The sequence below is a fragment of the Schistocerca piceifrons genome, chromosome 1 (genome assembly GCF_021461385.2).
Source record: "Schistocerca piceifrons isolate TAMUIC-IGC-003096 chromosome 1, iqSchPice1.1, whole genome shotgun sequence".
Taxonomy (NCBI): Eukaryota; Metazoa; Arthropoda; class Insecta; order Orthoptera; family Acrididae; genus Schistocerca; species Schistocerca piceifrons.
Genome location: NC_060138.1, coordinates 102217890 through 102231657, shown reverse-complemented (window position 1 = coordinate 102231657; position 13768 = coordinate 102217890). Strand labels below are relative to the sequence as shown.

Below are 13768 nucleotides of genomic sequence, written 5' to 3'. Positions count from 1 at the left end.
TAGCCTTGAAACTACTTACCTCATATTTGAAAAACAGGAAACAGTGTGTAAAGCTAACTTATCAAAATAACGAGCAGCTCCTAACAACCAAATCAAACTTCAGGACACTTCAATGTGGCGTGCCTCAAGAAAGCACATTAGGGCCTTTTCTGTTCCTTGTATATGTAAATAACTTATTTGAACCCCAAAATTGCATGGTTGTAAGCTATGCCGATGACATATCCTTAATCAGCTGTGGCAATGATATACAGTCTGCAGCTAACAGTACCGAGATCAGTTTCAATACTCTGTCCTCATACCTTACAGCAAACAAGCTTCTTGTAAATAAAGACAAAACAGTAGTAATGAAGTTCATCCACAGTTATAATGCTGCCATAACTGATACTGTATTTACATCCCCACTGGGACTTGCACATGCAAATTCACATAAATTTTTGGGCATCATTGTTGATGAACACTTATCATGAAAAGAACATGTAGATAATATTTGCAAGAAAATAAGTAGAAATGTGTATCTACTGAAACGGGTCTCAGCCTTCTTGGACCACGATACTTTAATGCAAATATATTTTGGGTTAATTCATCTGCACCTTCAGTATGGTATTGAGATATGGGGTGGGGCATCAGCAGTTCATATAGATAGACTTTTTAGATTACGAAAAAGGCAGTAAGAATGGTAGCCAAGGTAAAGAAGAAAGAGCCTTGTAGAGACATCTTTAGAAAATAGAAAATTCTTACGGTGTACTCCATGTATATACTGCAGACAGTCATGTTCGTGAAACAAAATCCTGAATTTAATATGAGAAACAATAATGTACACAACTATGATACAAGGGGAGGGGAAAATTTTCATAGAATTGTCACCAATAAAAAGGCAACAGACCACAGCCCACACAGAGTGAGAGAAATCTTCTACAATGAACTACCCTGTGAACTCAAGAAAGTAAATCTAAATATGCTAAAGAGTAGACTGAAGCAATTATTAATAGAGAAGTGTTACTCTATAGAGGACTTTAAGTTGTAGTGCCATCTTGGAAAACAGTGTACATAGACAATGTCTCCGATCTATCAGCGCTATGAAAGAATGTAATTATACACTGTATTATGCGTACTGTACTATTATAAATAGAAGCTAAATTGTGTTACACTATAGAGGAATCTACTTATAGTGCCCTTTTGAAAAATAATGTGTACAGACATGTGTCTGATCCATATGTTATGAAAGAATGTAAATATTTTACTGTATATGTGTAATATAATCTAAATTTTCCTGACAATGTCCGAAAACTTTTTGTTATATGCACAGAAAATAAATCTTGAAAGCAACCAATAAAGGAAACAAAAGAAAAATTTGGAGTAGGGATTAAAACAAACAGAGAAGAAATGAGGTTTGCCAATGACATTGTAATTCAGTCAGAGACAGGAAAGGACCTGGAAAAGCAGTTGAGCAGGTTGGACAGTGACTTGAAAGGAGGCTATAAGATGAACAACAACAAAAGCAATGGCAAGAAAAGCGTTTCTGAAGAAGAAAAATTTGTTAACAGCGAGTTTAGATTTAAGTGTCAGGAACTCTTTTCCGGAAGTATTTGTATGGAACGTAGCCATGTAGGGAAGTGAAACACGGACGATAAATAGTTTAGACAAAAAGAGAATAGAAGCTTTTGAAATGTGGTGCTACAGAAGAATGTTGAAGATTAGATGGGTAGATCACACAACCAATGAGGAGGTACTGAATAGAATTGTGAAGAAGAGTAATTTGTGGCACAACTTGACTAGAAGAAGAGATTGGTTGGCAGGACATGTTCTGAGGCATCAAGGGATCACCAATTTATACTGGAGGGCAGTGTGGAGGGTAAAAATTCTAGAGGGAATCAAGAGATTATTAATACACTAAGCAGATTCAGAAGGATGTAGTTGCAGTAGCTACTTGGAGGTGCCAAAGCTTGCACAGGATAGAGCAGCATGGAGAGTTGCATCAAACCTGTCTCTGGACTGAAGACCACCACCACCACCAACAACAACAACAACAACAGTTCAGACAAGAAGGGAATAAAATGTTCTGATATGTGGTGTTATGGAAGAGTGCTGAAGGCTAGATGGGCAGATTAAATAACTAATGAGGAGGTATGAAATCAAATAGGAAAGAAAAAGAAACTTCTGGTACATTTGCCAAGAGAAGGGATAGGTTGATAAAACATATTTTGAAGCATGAACCAATAGTCATGAATCTGCTTACTGCAGTTGAGCTTTGGCTTCACCCAACAACTTTTATTCCCCACACTTTCCTCCACTTTCTGTCCTGTACAGAGGCAAAGGCGCACTCCACCCCCTGAGCATGCACAAGTGCCCCCCCCCCCCCCCCACACACACACACACACACACACACACACACACACACACACACACACACACACACACAGAGAGAGAGAGAGAGAGAGAGAGAGAGAGAGAGAGAATATGACAATGAAAAGTGGTTGGAATACAAATAATGAACCAGTAACCAAACACCATACTGCTGAAGTGTTGTGTTGGTGAAAGGCACATAAACAAGATTGGACATGTACATGAGATTTCAAAAAACATGTCATCATAGTCTTTAACTGCTGCCAGCTGCCTTTCCTAACGTAAGACCAGTTTTTTTCTTCATCAAACATCAACTTTTCCAATCCACAATACTGCTACAATCACTATGCATGTTTATGTTAGAACACTATCCATTCCTTCAAAGTGTGGGCGACAACTTCCAGCACCATTTGTGCCCCAGAAGTGCCTCCAAATTGAAACAAGTGTGCTATATTAAATACAGCATGCTGTTACAAATGAGCGAAAAGAATGACATTGGACAACAGAAAGGAGGGGGGGCACTAAACCAACAACAACCAAATATAAGAATAACTAACATATGAGAAGATAATGGGCTTGCAAGTATGACTCTCCTGACGGTGGTAAATTTACTGTTAACTACCACTTCCATTATTTCGTAATAAAATGAAGAGGTGCACAAGATTTGTTGAAAAAACTACACATCCTCCTCCTCCTCAAAAACTGATATCTGCTGTCTTTGATGTCAACAGGTGCACATTATCAGTCATTGCATTTTGTGCCACACAGTACTATTCAATATGAATACCAAGAATATTTCCAAATATTCAAAATTATCCACTTAAGACTTACAGTATTTCTCACAATTTTCTCAACGATTGCTGTGAAGAAATAACATAAAATGGGAGAGAACAAACAACCAAACAAATAAATGCATTATTTTCATGTACCACTCACTGCAGTGAAGCAAAGTAATTAACTGATGTTACAAAATTTACTATCTAAGATCTGTGAGGGGCACCAAAACTGGGTTTTACCTACTTGCTTGTTTCAAAGCCATTGACAACACAAATGTGAAACTAGACATGAATTCATCACAGCTCTCTCCCATTTAAGAAGAACAGCTAATACATTAATGTTTAACTCTTGAAGTGGTTACAAGGGATTCTAGAGATGAATCACTAATCAATCACTAATCAGTATACTGCTCATGGCATTCTTACAATGCTCCACATTAGATGAACTCCAGAAATATCTCAAAGCTCAAAACAACATGTCACATCAACCAAAAGTCACTAAAAGAACGGCTGTAACACATGTTTATGTTAAAAGAGAAGACTTAAGTGGAACATTTTATTAATGTGTGTCTGTCCTTTAAATATGATTAATAATACACTGTCGCAAATTGTATCAAGATATGTTTCTAATATGACAATTTGCTAAAAGCAGAGACAAATACCAAAAATAAATCTTACTTATTGATCTAAAGGAATATTTCCATGACATGGAAATAATAGACATGATACGATCAAAATTCACTGTGCTGCTACATTACTACAAAGGGTAAATAATGTTACTCACAAGATCTGCCAAAAGAGCATTGAAATGTTGTACAGCTTCATCTCTCTTATGTTGCTCACGTTCCTTGTCACGATCTCTGAGATGTGTTGCTAATGTCCGCTGAACTTCTTTTTCACGTTCTCGAAGACTTGCCTCAGCTCTAGCTTGTCTTTCTTTCTCCCTCGCTTCTTTTTCACGCTCCTCTTCTGATGTTGCTGCTGCTGCACCATCCTCCTACCAACATACAAGAGTTAACATAATGGCAATTACATGAGTTACTAGAAAACGGGACAACAGGAAGGAATAAGGTAATATGATCTCTAGGATTTTGAATATAAATCAGAATTGAAGTGCAAGGTTTCCTGTACCAGACACTGCAAGACTGTGGTCTAACACTGAAGTTTTTCTCCATTCACTGTGAAGAACCGATGCTTTAATTTCTGAACACTTGACTTTTTTTCCTCACTTTGATGTTTGCTGCTTGCTACCAGGGCATGGGTTTGAGTGTTTTGAATGTCTGTTCCAACTGTTACCTCAACCAGTTGGGTAGAGAACTACCAGCGACAGCAACATTTTAGATTTCTTAAATTACAGGCCTGAAGATTAATTAACACAGAAGCAGTAATCAATGAACATTATACTATAATAATACCCATTACAAAAAATGTTAAAAGAAACATTAAGAAAGGTATGAAATATTCTTGTGTAGTAAGTGTAATAAGAAACATCTTCCACATCATCAAATTCTCATTTCTGGTGATGAAGAAATGGAGTATCAGTGCATAAAATTTGTGAGTACTGCAAAACACAAAATGTATGAAACAAAATTTTGAGAGTTGGGAAACACCCACTGTGGTTCAACAGCCACATTAGAAATTTGTTACAAAAGCAAAGAGAGCTTCAGAAGAGCAAAACAAGAAGTTATATGGATCAAAATCACCCACAAAGTTGCTCTAGACAGAGGTGACAAAAGTAGTGGAATACCTCCTGACATCATATTGGGACCACCGTTTGCTCAGCGTAGTGCAGCAACTTGATATGGCTTGGAATCAACATGCTGCTGGAAGTCCCCTGCAGAAATATGTAGCCTTGATGCCTCTACATCTGTCCCTAATTGTGGAAGTGTTGGCAGTGCAGGATTTTGTGCATAAACTTACCCCTCTATTACGTCCTATAAATGTTCGACTGGATTCATTTTGGGCGATCTGGGTGGCCAAATCATTTGTTGTAACTGTCCGAAATGTTCTTCAAACCAACTGCAAACAACTGTGGCCAAGTGATGCAGTGCATTGTCTTTCAAAAAATTCCATCGTTGTTTGGGAACATGAAATCCATGAATGGCTACAAATAGTCTCCACGTAGCTCAACATAACCATTTCCAATCAAATGATTGGTTCAGATGGACCAGAGAATCCAGTCTATTCAGTGTAAACACAGCCCACACTATTGTGGAGCCACCATGAACATGCACAGCGCCTGATTGACAACTCTCGTCCATGGCCTCATGGGGTCTGCACCACACTTGGACCCTACCATCATCTCTTACCAACTGAAATTGGGACTCGTGATCAGGACACAGTTTTTCAGTCATCTAGGGAACAACCAATATGATCAGAAGCTTAGCAGACCCACTTCAGGCAATGTTGTGCTGTTAGCAAAGACACTCTCACAGCAATCGCTTGTTGCCATTTACACCAAATTTCACTGCGCTGCCTTAATGGATATGTTCGTGTTCACTCACACCGATTTCCATCATGATCTCAAGCAGTGTTGCTTGGCTGTTAGCACTGACAACTCTACACAAACGACGATGCTCTCAGTTGTTAAGTCAAGGCCATCGGCCACTGCGCTGTCTGTAGTGAGAGGTATTACCTGAAATTTGGTATTCTTAACACACTCTCGACACTGTGAATATCAGCATACTGAATTCCCTAACAATTTCTGAAACAGAATGGTCCATGCATCTAGCTCCCTCTGCCATTCCTCATTCAAAGTCTTGTTAATTCCCATCATGCGCCCATAATGACATCAGAAACCTTTTCACATGAATCACCTCAGTAAAAATGACAGCTCTGCCAATGCACTGTCCTTTTATACCTTGGGTACACGATATTAGTGCCATCTGTATGTTACCATATCGCTATCCCATGACTTTCGTCACCTCACCTCAGTATGTAATCATATTGCTACTGAAATAGAGGATGACAAATGAAAGACTGAATTCAGTTTTAGAAAGCTGTTCCACTTGGGAACATTATACTCGCAACATCAATTGCCTCACTAATGGTAAACAGTATATATTGAAATAATTTATCACAAAGTAGAAAAGCTTGTAAAATCACGTAACTGAGGAAGGCCCGAGGACCTGATGGATACCTATCCAATACTAGAGAGCGGTTTTGCTATTTGGGGGCAAACTGCACAAAACAGACTGGGATGTATTAATTCATTGCAGGGGGTACAGACAGACAGTCTTTAATATCATCTCCAAAAACTGTCTTGAGCAGCTAGTCACAGTCCAATGCAAAGAAAATATTTCAGGCCTTGTAGCTACAAACAGGTTGGACCTTATGGATGGTGCCAGTATAGCGACGGGAGTTGTGATCATGATATTACAGTGGCTACGAAGTTTATATAGATGGTAAATTGTGTTTTAGAGAAGTATGTGCTGGAGTACATGGATTAAGGGTGGAAAAGACCCTCTGTGGTTTAACAACAAAAGTTGGAAAATGTTGTTGCACTCTTGGTTCAAAAGAGAGTGAGCAAATGATTACAGGGAAAGGTTAGTAGAAATTTGTCTCTCTGTAAATGACCTACACAACTACCACCATCATATCTTAACAAAAGATCTGGCAGAGAACACAAGAAAATTCTGGTTCTGAGTAAAACCACTAAGCGTGTCTAGGGCTTCCATCCGTTTACTCGTTGGCATATCTAGTGTGGTAGTAGAAGGTATCCAAGGGAAAGCCAGAGCTTTAAATCTCATATTTAAGAAATCATTCATACAGAAGAATCATGCAAACATGCTTTCATTTGACCACTGCACAGACCCAGGTATGGACAACATAGCAATAAGCATTCTTGGTTTAGAAAAACAGTAAAGAATTAGCAACACAAGTCAACAGGTCCATATGGAATCCCACTTCGGATTTACTCTATGGCACTGGCCCTTATTTACTTTGCATTTACCATAAATCTCTCGCTCAACACAAAATCCAAAGTGACTAGGAAAAAGTGCCTACGACACCTGGATATGAGAATGGTAAAAGAACAGAACCACAAAATTACAGAACAATATCCTTAACACTGGCTTGCTGCAGAATTCTGGAACATATTCCAACATCAACTGTAATAAATTCCCCTGAGACTGCATATCCTCTGCCAGTTTCAGAAAGCATTGCTTGTGCGATACTCAGATTGCCCTTTTCTCACATGATATATAGTGAATTGTGAATGATGGGCAACAAGCAGATTCCATAGTTCTATATTTCTGAAAAGAATTTGACACAGTGGCCCAGTGCAGACTGTTAGCGAAGATACCAGCTTATGGTATAGGTTCCCAGATATGTGAGTAGTTCTAAGACTTCTTAAGTAATAGAGCCCAGTACATTTTCCTTGAAGGTGAGTGTTCATCAGAGGCAAGGGTATCGTCAAGAATGCCCTGAAACTGCGATAGGACCACTATTATTTTCTGTATACATAAATGATCTGTCAGACATTTTGGGCAGCACTCTACAGTTGTTTGCTGATGATGCTGTGGTGTATGGGAAGATGTAATTGTTGAGTGACTGCAGGAGAATACAAGATCACTTAGAAAAATTTTCTAGTTGGTTTGATGAACAGCACCTAGTTCTAAATGTAGAAAAACATCAGTTAATGCAAATGAGTAGGGAAAACAAACCCATAATGTTCAAATACAGCAGTAGTAGTGTCCAGCCTGACACAGTCAATTGTTTAAATACATGGGCATAACATTGCAATTTTGCCAATGTTGACTGGAATACTCTCTTCCACATTCTGAAGATGTCAGAGATAAAATGCAGGAAGAGAAAGGCTATTTACAATTTGTAGAGACACCAGATGGCAATTAACAAGAGTCAAGGGGCATAAATGGGAAGCAATGGTTGAGAAGGGAGTGAGACAGGGTTGCAGCCTATTGCCAATGTTATTCAATCTGTATATTGAGCAAGCAATAAAAGAAACAAAAGAAAAATTCGGATTAGGAATTAAAATCCACAGAGAAGAAATTAAAACTTTGACAGAATTACAGTGTCATCGACAAACCACAGAGACAGCAAAGGACCTGGAAGAACAATTGAATGGAATGGACAGTGTCTTGAAAGGAGGATATAAGACGAACATCAACAAAAGCAAAATGAGGAAAATGGAATGTATTCTAACTTAATCAGGTGATGCTGAGGAAATGAGAAAGTAGTAGATGAGTTTTGCTATATGGGCAGCAAAATAACTGATTGAGGTCGAAGTAGAGAGAATATAAAATGTTGACCGGCAATGGCAAGAAAAGAGTGTCTGAAGAAGAGAAATTTGTTAACATCAAGTATAGATTTAAGTGTCAGGAAGTCTTTTCTCAAAGTATTTGTATGGAGTGTTGCCATGTATGGATGTGAAACATGGATGATAAATAGTTTAGACAAGAAGAGAATAGAAGCTTTCAAAATGTGGTGCTACAGAAGAATGATGAAGATTAGACGCGTAGATCACGTAAATAATGAGGAGGTACTGAATAGAATAGGGGAGAAGAGGAATTTGTGGCACAACTTGTCTAGAAGAAGGGATCGGTTGGTAGGACGAGGCATCAAGGGATCACCAATTTAGTTTTGGAGGGCAGTGCAGAGGGTAATAATTGTAGAGGGAGACCTAGAGATGAATACACTAATTAGATTCAGAAGGATGTAGGGTGCAGTAGTCACTAGGAAATGAAGAAGCTTGCACAGGATAGAGTAGCATGGAGAGCCACATCAAACCAGTCTCTGGACGGAAGACCACACAACAACAACAACACAAAGTGGTATGAAATGCAATGAGCACATGAAAATTGTGGTGACCACATATAGGACACTAATGCGACCTGTTCTTGAGTACTGCTTGAGTGTTTGGGATCTGCACCAGATTGGATTAAAGGAAGACATCGAAGAAAGTAGGAGGTGGGCTGCTACATTTGTTACTGTAGATTTGAGCAATGCAGTAGCATGACGGAGATGCTTCAAGAAACCAAATGGGGATCCCCAGAGGAAAGGCGACATTCTTTTCGAGGTACACTACTGAGAAAATTTAGAAATCACAAGGAGACATACAGCCAGTGTTTTTCCATTGATCTATTAGCGAGTGGAACAAGAAAGAAAATTATTAGAAGTGGTACAGGGTACCTTCTGCCATGCACTGCACAGGCTTGCAGAGTATGTACGTGTAGAAATGGCCCCCAAGATGGTAAGGAGCAAAAACAGATCATATGGTTGGAAACTGCTTCCATCAGGTACACTCGCTTGAAGGTAGACGTATAAGATGTTTGGAGAAACAGATTACAATGATTAAAAACACACATGAGAACACCAGTATTTTAGAAAATCTTTTAGCTCAACACTCAGGAGACCAATGAGCTGGAGCACCATCAGGTAGCAAAAACATTACCTCCCATACCACAAAAGGCAGACTAATGACCTCAGCAGTTGAGTCCCATAGTGCTCAGAGCCATTTGAACCACAAAAGGCACATTTCCAGCAGGGGAGGCAGAGTCACCTGCAGGAAGTGCAGATCTGCTTCACATGTGAGGCACCAAGGCAGAATTACTGGGCCCATGAAGCAGTTGATAAAAATCCATGCCCATACACTGAGACTGAAATGGTGCTGGTGATTTACTGTTACAACACCACGGTGATTCTCTGTAGCCCATGGGTGGGTGCTGAGAAGGTTGAAGATACTGCCGCTCCTAAATGTTGCATAATTTATGAATAGGGTTGAAAACAGAAATCCCAATGCCATGATCACCTGTGTGAGGGACCAGTGCCAACATTGTTGCTGTGGAGCCGAGTCCATAGATAATGAGGCCTGCAAGAATTTAGATGTGACAAGAATAGTGGCAACTGTCATGTAGAATGTTCCACAGAGTCATCTGGTCTACCCCAAGCTGGCAGACCACCAGTCTAGTGCAGATACTGAGGTCACTGGGGAAGATCTTTTATCTCTTCCTTCAAGTAGGTGCACCTCCCTCTGCACACATTTCCCGCTATAAGTCCAGATGATTTTTTTTCTACTTATCCTCTCAGGGTTTGTTTCCTGCAGTTTGACCCATTTAGCAAACCACTTGTACATATATTACGCAAAACGGTTTTCTTTCCTTCAAGCAGCAATTTACTGTATGTTACTGGAGCAACAAAACATCCCAAACAACTTGAAAAATTGTGCAGATCATTTCATATTTCAGATTTCAGTTGAATGGGATATTAATTACATTCAATTTAAATGTAAAACAATTATTTAGCGATTTTCTTGGTAAACATATTTTCTTAGCTTTTAGAGATACAGCCAAATAAAAAAAAATGACTTCATTTAACAATTACGGTATTTTTGCAATAACCATTCCTAGGCAAGTTATCCATAATAAATCCACAAGAGCTGACAGTGGTCCAACAAACACTAGAAATAATAAAATCATGTGATAAAATTGGACAGTGAAGTGACGAGTTTCTACCGTCCAATCACTATGAACTTTGTTAGAATTAAGCATAGACACCAATACATGCAGGGCCAACTTACACTCAAGCGACATAAGCCACCACTTGACACCTCAAGAAGAGGCACCAGGGACGTGCAAGTTCGTGATCTGTGTGAAGTGTGCATAAAAACTGGTAGTGAAATTAACACAGGTGAAAGTGTATGAAGTATAAAGTCACTTGTCTGCAAAAATGTTCTCAAATCAGCCCTGAATATATTATGGGGCACGGGGAGTCACTATTTCAGTGGTATTAGAAAATGAAAGATCTTGTTTGGTACTGCTGATTGAAAACAGTACAGCAGGAGCCATAGCCTCCAACCCAAATGGTCACAATTTTGCATGGATTAGCAATCACACTACTATTTAAAAAACAATACTGATTTTCATTTGCCTGTTATTTTAATTACGTTTCTTACCAGACACAGGTGGTTTAAAATTGTTCTAATGTTCTATAAAACACGAAGAGAAAGTAACAATGACTCTACATTAAAACTCATTAGGAAGAAACCCCAATTAATCTATGAATCTCTATGGCCCACCACGTACAACCATCAAAAAAGTCTGGTAAAGTGAAGAGCTAACGTCGTATCATCAATGGTGACATCACTGGCTTCACTTGGACCAGTGTACAGCAGGACTATCACAGCCCATCTTTCGTCTGAAGTTTTAAGGCGGGTTAAAGCATCTGTTAAACATGTCTTCACTTCCTTCACTTTAGTGAAATATCTCCAAATATCTTTTCAAATACATTTAACTACTGTTTTCTTAGTGTTCTAGCTGGAAGTGCTTCTAAAGTGAATTTTACCTATCAAGCAACTGTTTTTTATTGTTAGAAGTAAATTTTAATTCTCCATTAATGATTAAGACCATAAGTAAATGAAACTTCAACGAATAGTTAATCGAATTTGTATCAATATTCTGTTCCTCACTGGGAGGCGGAGTGGGGTGGGGGGACACTGGTAACTATGCATTTGCACTCTTTGATAAATTTTAATTCCTCCCTTTTTTCCAGAATATTTACAAGCTATTGATGCAGTTCTAATTAAATAAATGGCACATGACACACTGAGAAGGTATTACATATCTTAAATAGGAAAACAAATGGAAAACAGAGGGGATGTGAAATTAGTAATAGGCCTGAGCAATGATTAAATTAGATTCAGATTACATTCCATAGAGCCAAAAATGAGATGACACTCAGGTGTGTACAACATGTCAGGAAGTTGTTGTTGTGGTGGTGGTGGTGGTGGTGGTGGTGGTGGTGGTCTTCAGTCCTGAAACTGGTTTGATGCAGCTCTCCATGCTACTGTATCCTGTGCAAGCTGCTTCATCTCCCAGTACCTACTGCAGCCTACATCCTTCTGAACCTGCTTAGTGTATTCATCTTCTGGTCTCCCTCGACGATTTTTATCCTCCACACTGCCCTCCAGCACTAAATTAGTGATCCCTTGATGCCTCGTCCTACCAACCGATCCCTTCTTCTACACAAGTCGTGCCACAAATTCTTCTTCTACACAAGTTGTGCCACAAATTCTTCTTCTACACAAGTTGTGCCACAAATTCTTCTTCTACACAAGTTGTGCCACAAATTCCTTTTCTCCCCTATTCTATTCAGTACCTTCTCATTATTTACATGATCTACGCGTCTAATCTTCATCATTCTTCTGTAGCACCACATTTTGAAAGCTTCTATTCTCTTCTTGTCTAAACTATTTATCATCCATGTTTCACATCCATACATGGCTACACTCCATACAAATACTATCAGAAATGACTTCCTGACACTTAAATCTATACTTTATGTTAACAAATTTCTCTTCTTCAGAAACGCTTTTCTTGCCATTGCCAGTCTACACTTGATATCCTCTCTACTTCGACAATCATCAGTTATTTTGCTCCCCAAAGAGCAAAACTCTTAATATTTTAAGTGTCTCATTTCCTAATCTAATTCCCTCAGCATCACCTGACTTAATTCAACTACATTCCATTATCCTCATTCTGTTTTTGTTGATGTTCATCCTATACCACCCTTTCAAGACACTGTCCATTCCGTTCAGCTGCTCTTCCAGGTCCTTTGCTGTCTCTGACAAAAATTACAATGTCATCGGCGAACCTCGAAGTTTTTATTTCTTCTCCATGGATTTTAATACCTACTCCGAATTTTTCTTTTGTTTCCTTTACTGCGTGCTCAATATACAGATTGAATAGCATCAGGGAGAGGCTACAACCCTGTCTCACTCCCTTCCCAACCATTGCTTCCCTTTCATGTCCCTCGACTCTTATAACTGCCATCTGCTTTCTGTACAAATTGTAAATAGTCTTTCGCTCCCTGTATTTTACCCCTACCACCCTCAGAATTTGAAAGAGAGTTTTCCAGTCAACATTGTCAAAAGCTTTCTCTAAGTCTACAAATGCTAGAAACATAGGTTTGCCTTTCCTTAATCTTTCTTCTAAGATAAGTCATAGGGTCAGTACTGCCTCACATGTTGCAATATTTCTACGGAATCCAAACTGATCTTCCCCGAGGTTGGCTTCTACCAGTTTTTCCATTCGTCTGTAAAGAAATCACGTTAATATTTTGCAGCTGTGACTTATTAAACTGATAGTTCGGTAATTTTCACATCTGTCAACACCTGCTTTCTTTGGGATTAGAATTATTATATTCTTCTTGAAGTCTGAGGGAATTTCGCCTGTCTCATACATCTTGCTCACCAGATGGTAGAGTTTTGTCAGGACTGGCTCTCCCAAGGCTGTCAGTAGTTCTAATGGAATGTTGTCTACTCCCGGGGCTTTGTTTTGACTCGGGTCTTTCAGTGCTCTGTCAAACTCTTCACGCAGTATCATATCTCCCATTTCATCCTCATCTACATCCTCTTCCATTTCCAAAATATTGTCCTCAAGTGCCTCGCCCTTGTATAGAACCTCTATATACTCCTTCCATCTTTTTGTTTTCCCTTCTTTGCTTAGAACTGGGTTTCCATCTGAGCTCTTGATATTCATACAAGTGGTTCTCTTTCCTCCAAAGGTCTCTAATTTTCCTGTAGGCAGTATCTATCTTATCCCTCGTGAGATAAGCCTCTACATCCTTACATTTGTCCTCTAGCCATCCCTGCTTAGCCATTTTGCACTTCCTGTCGATCTCATTTTTGAGAC

General features: G+C 39.1%; 1 protein-coding gene across 1 annotated transcript in view; it reads right to left on the bottom strand.

The window, feature by feature from the left end:
• LOC124714903 (transcription elongation regulator 1) overlaps positions 1-13768 on the bottom strand; it is a 255985-nt gene that overhangs the window by 29633 nt on the left and 212584 nt on the right. The window contains exon 15 of the mRNA XM_047243059.1: positions 3904-4116. Coding sequence (XP_047099015.1) covers positions 3904-4116 — 213 coding nt within the window. The remainder of the gene's footprint in view (positions 1-3903; positions 4117-13768) is intronic.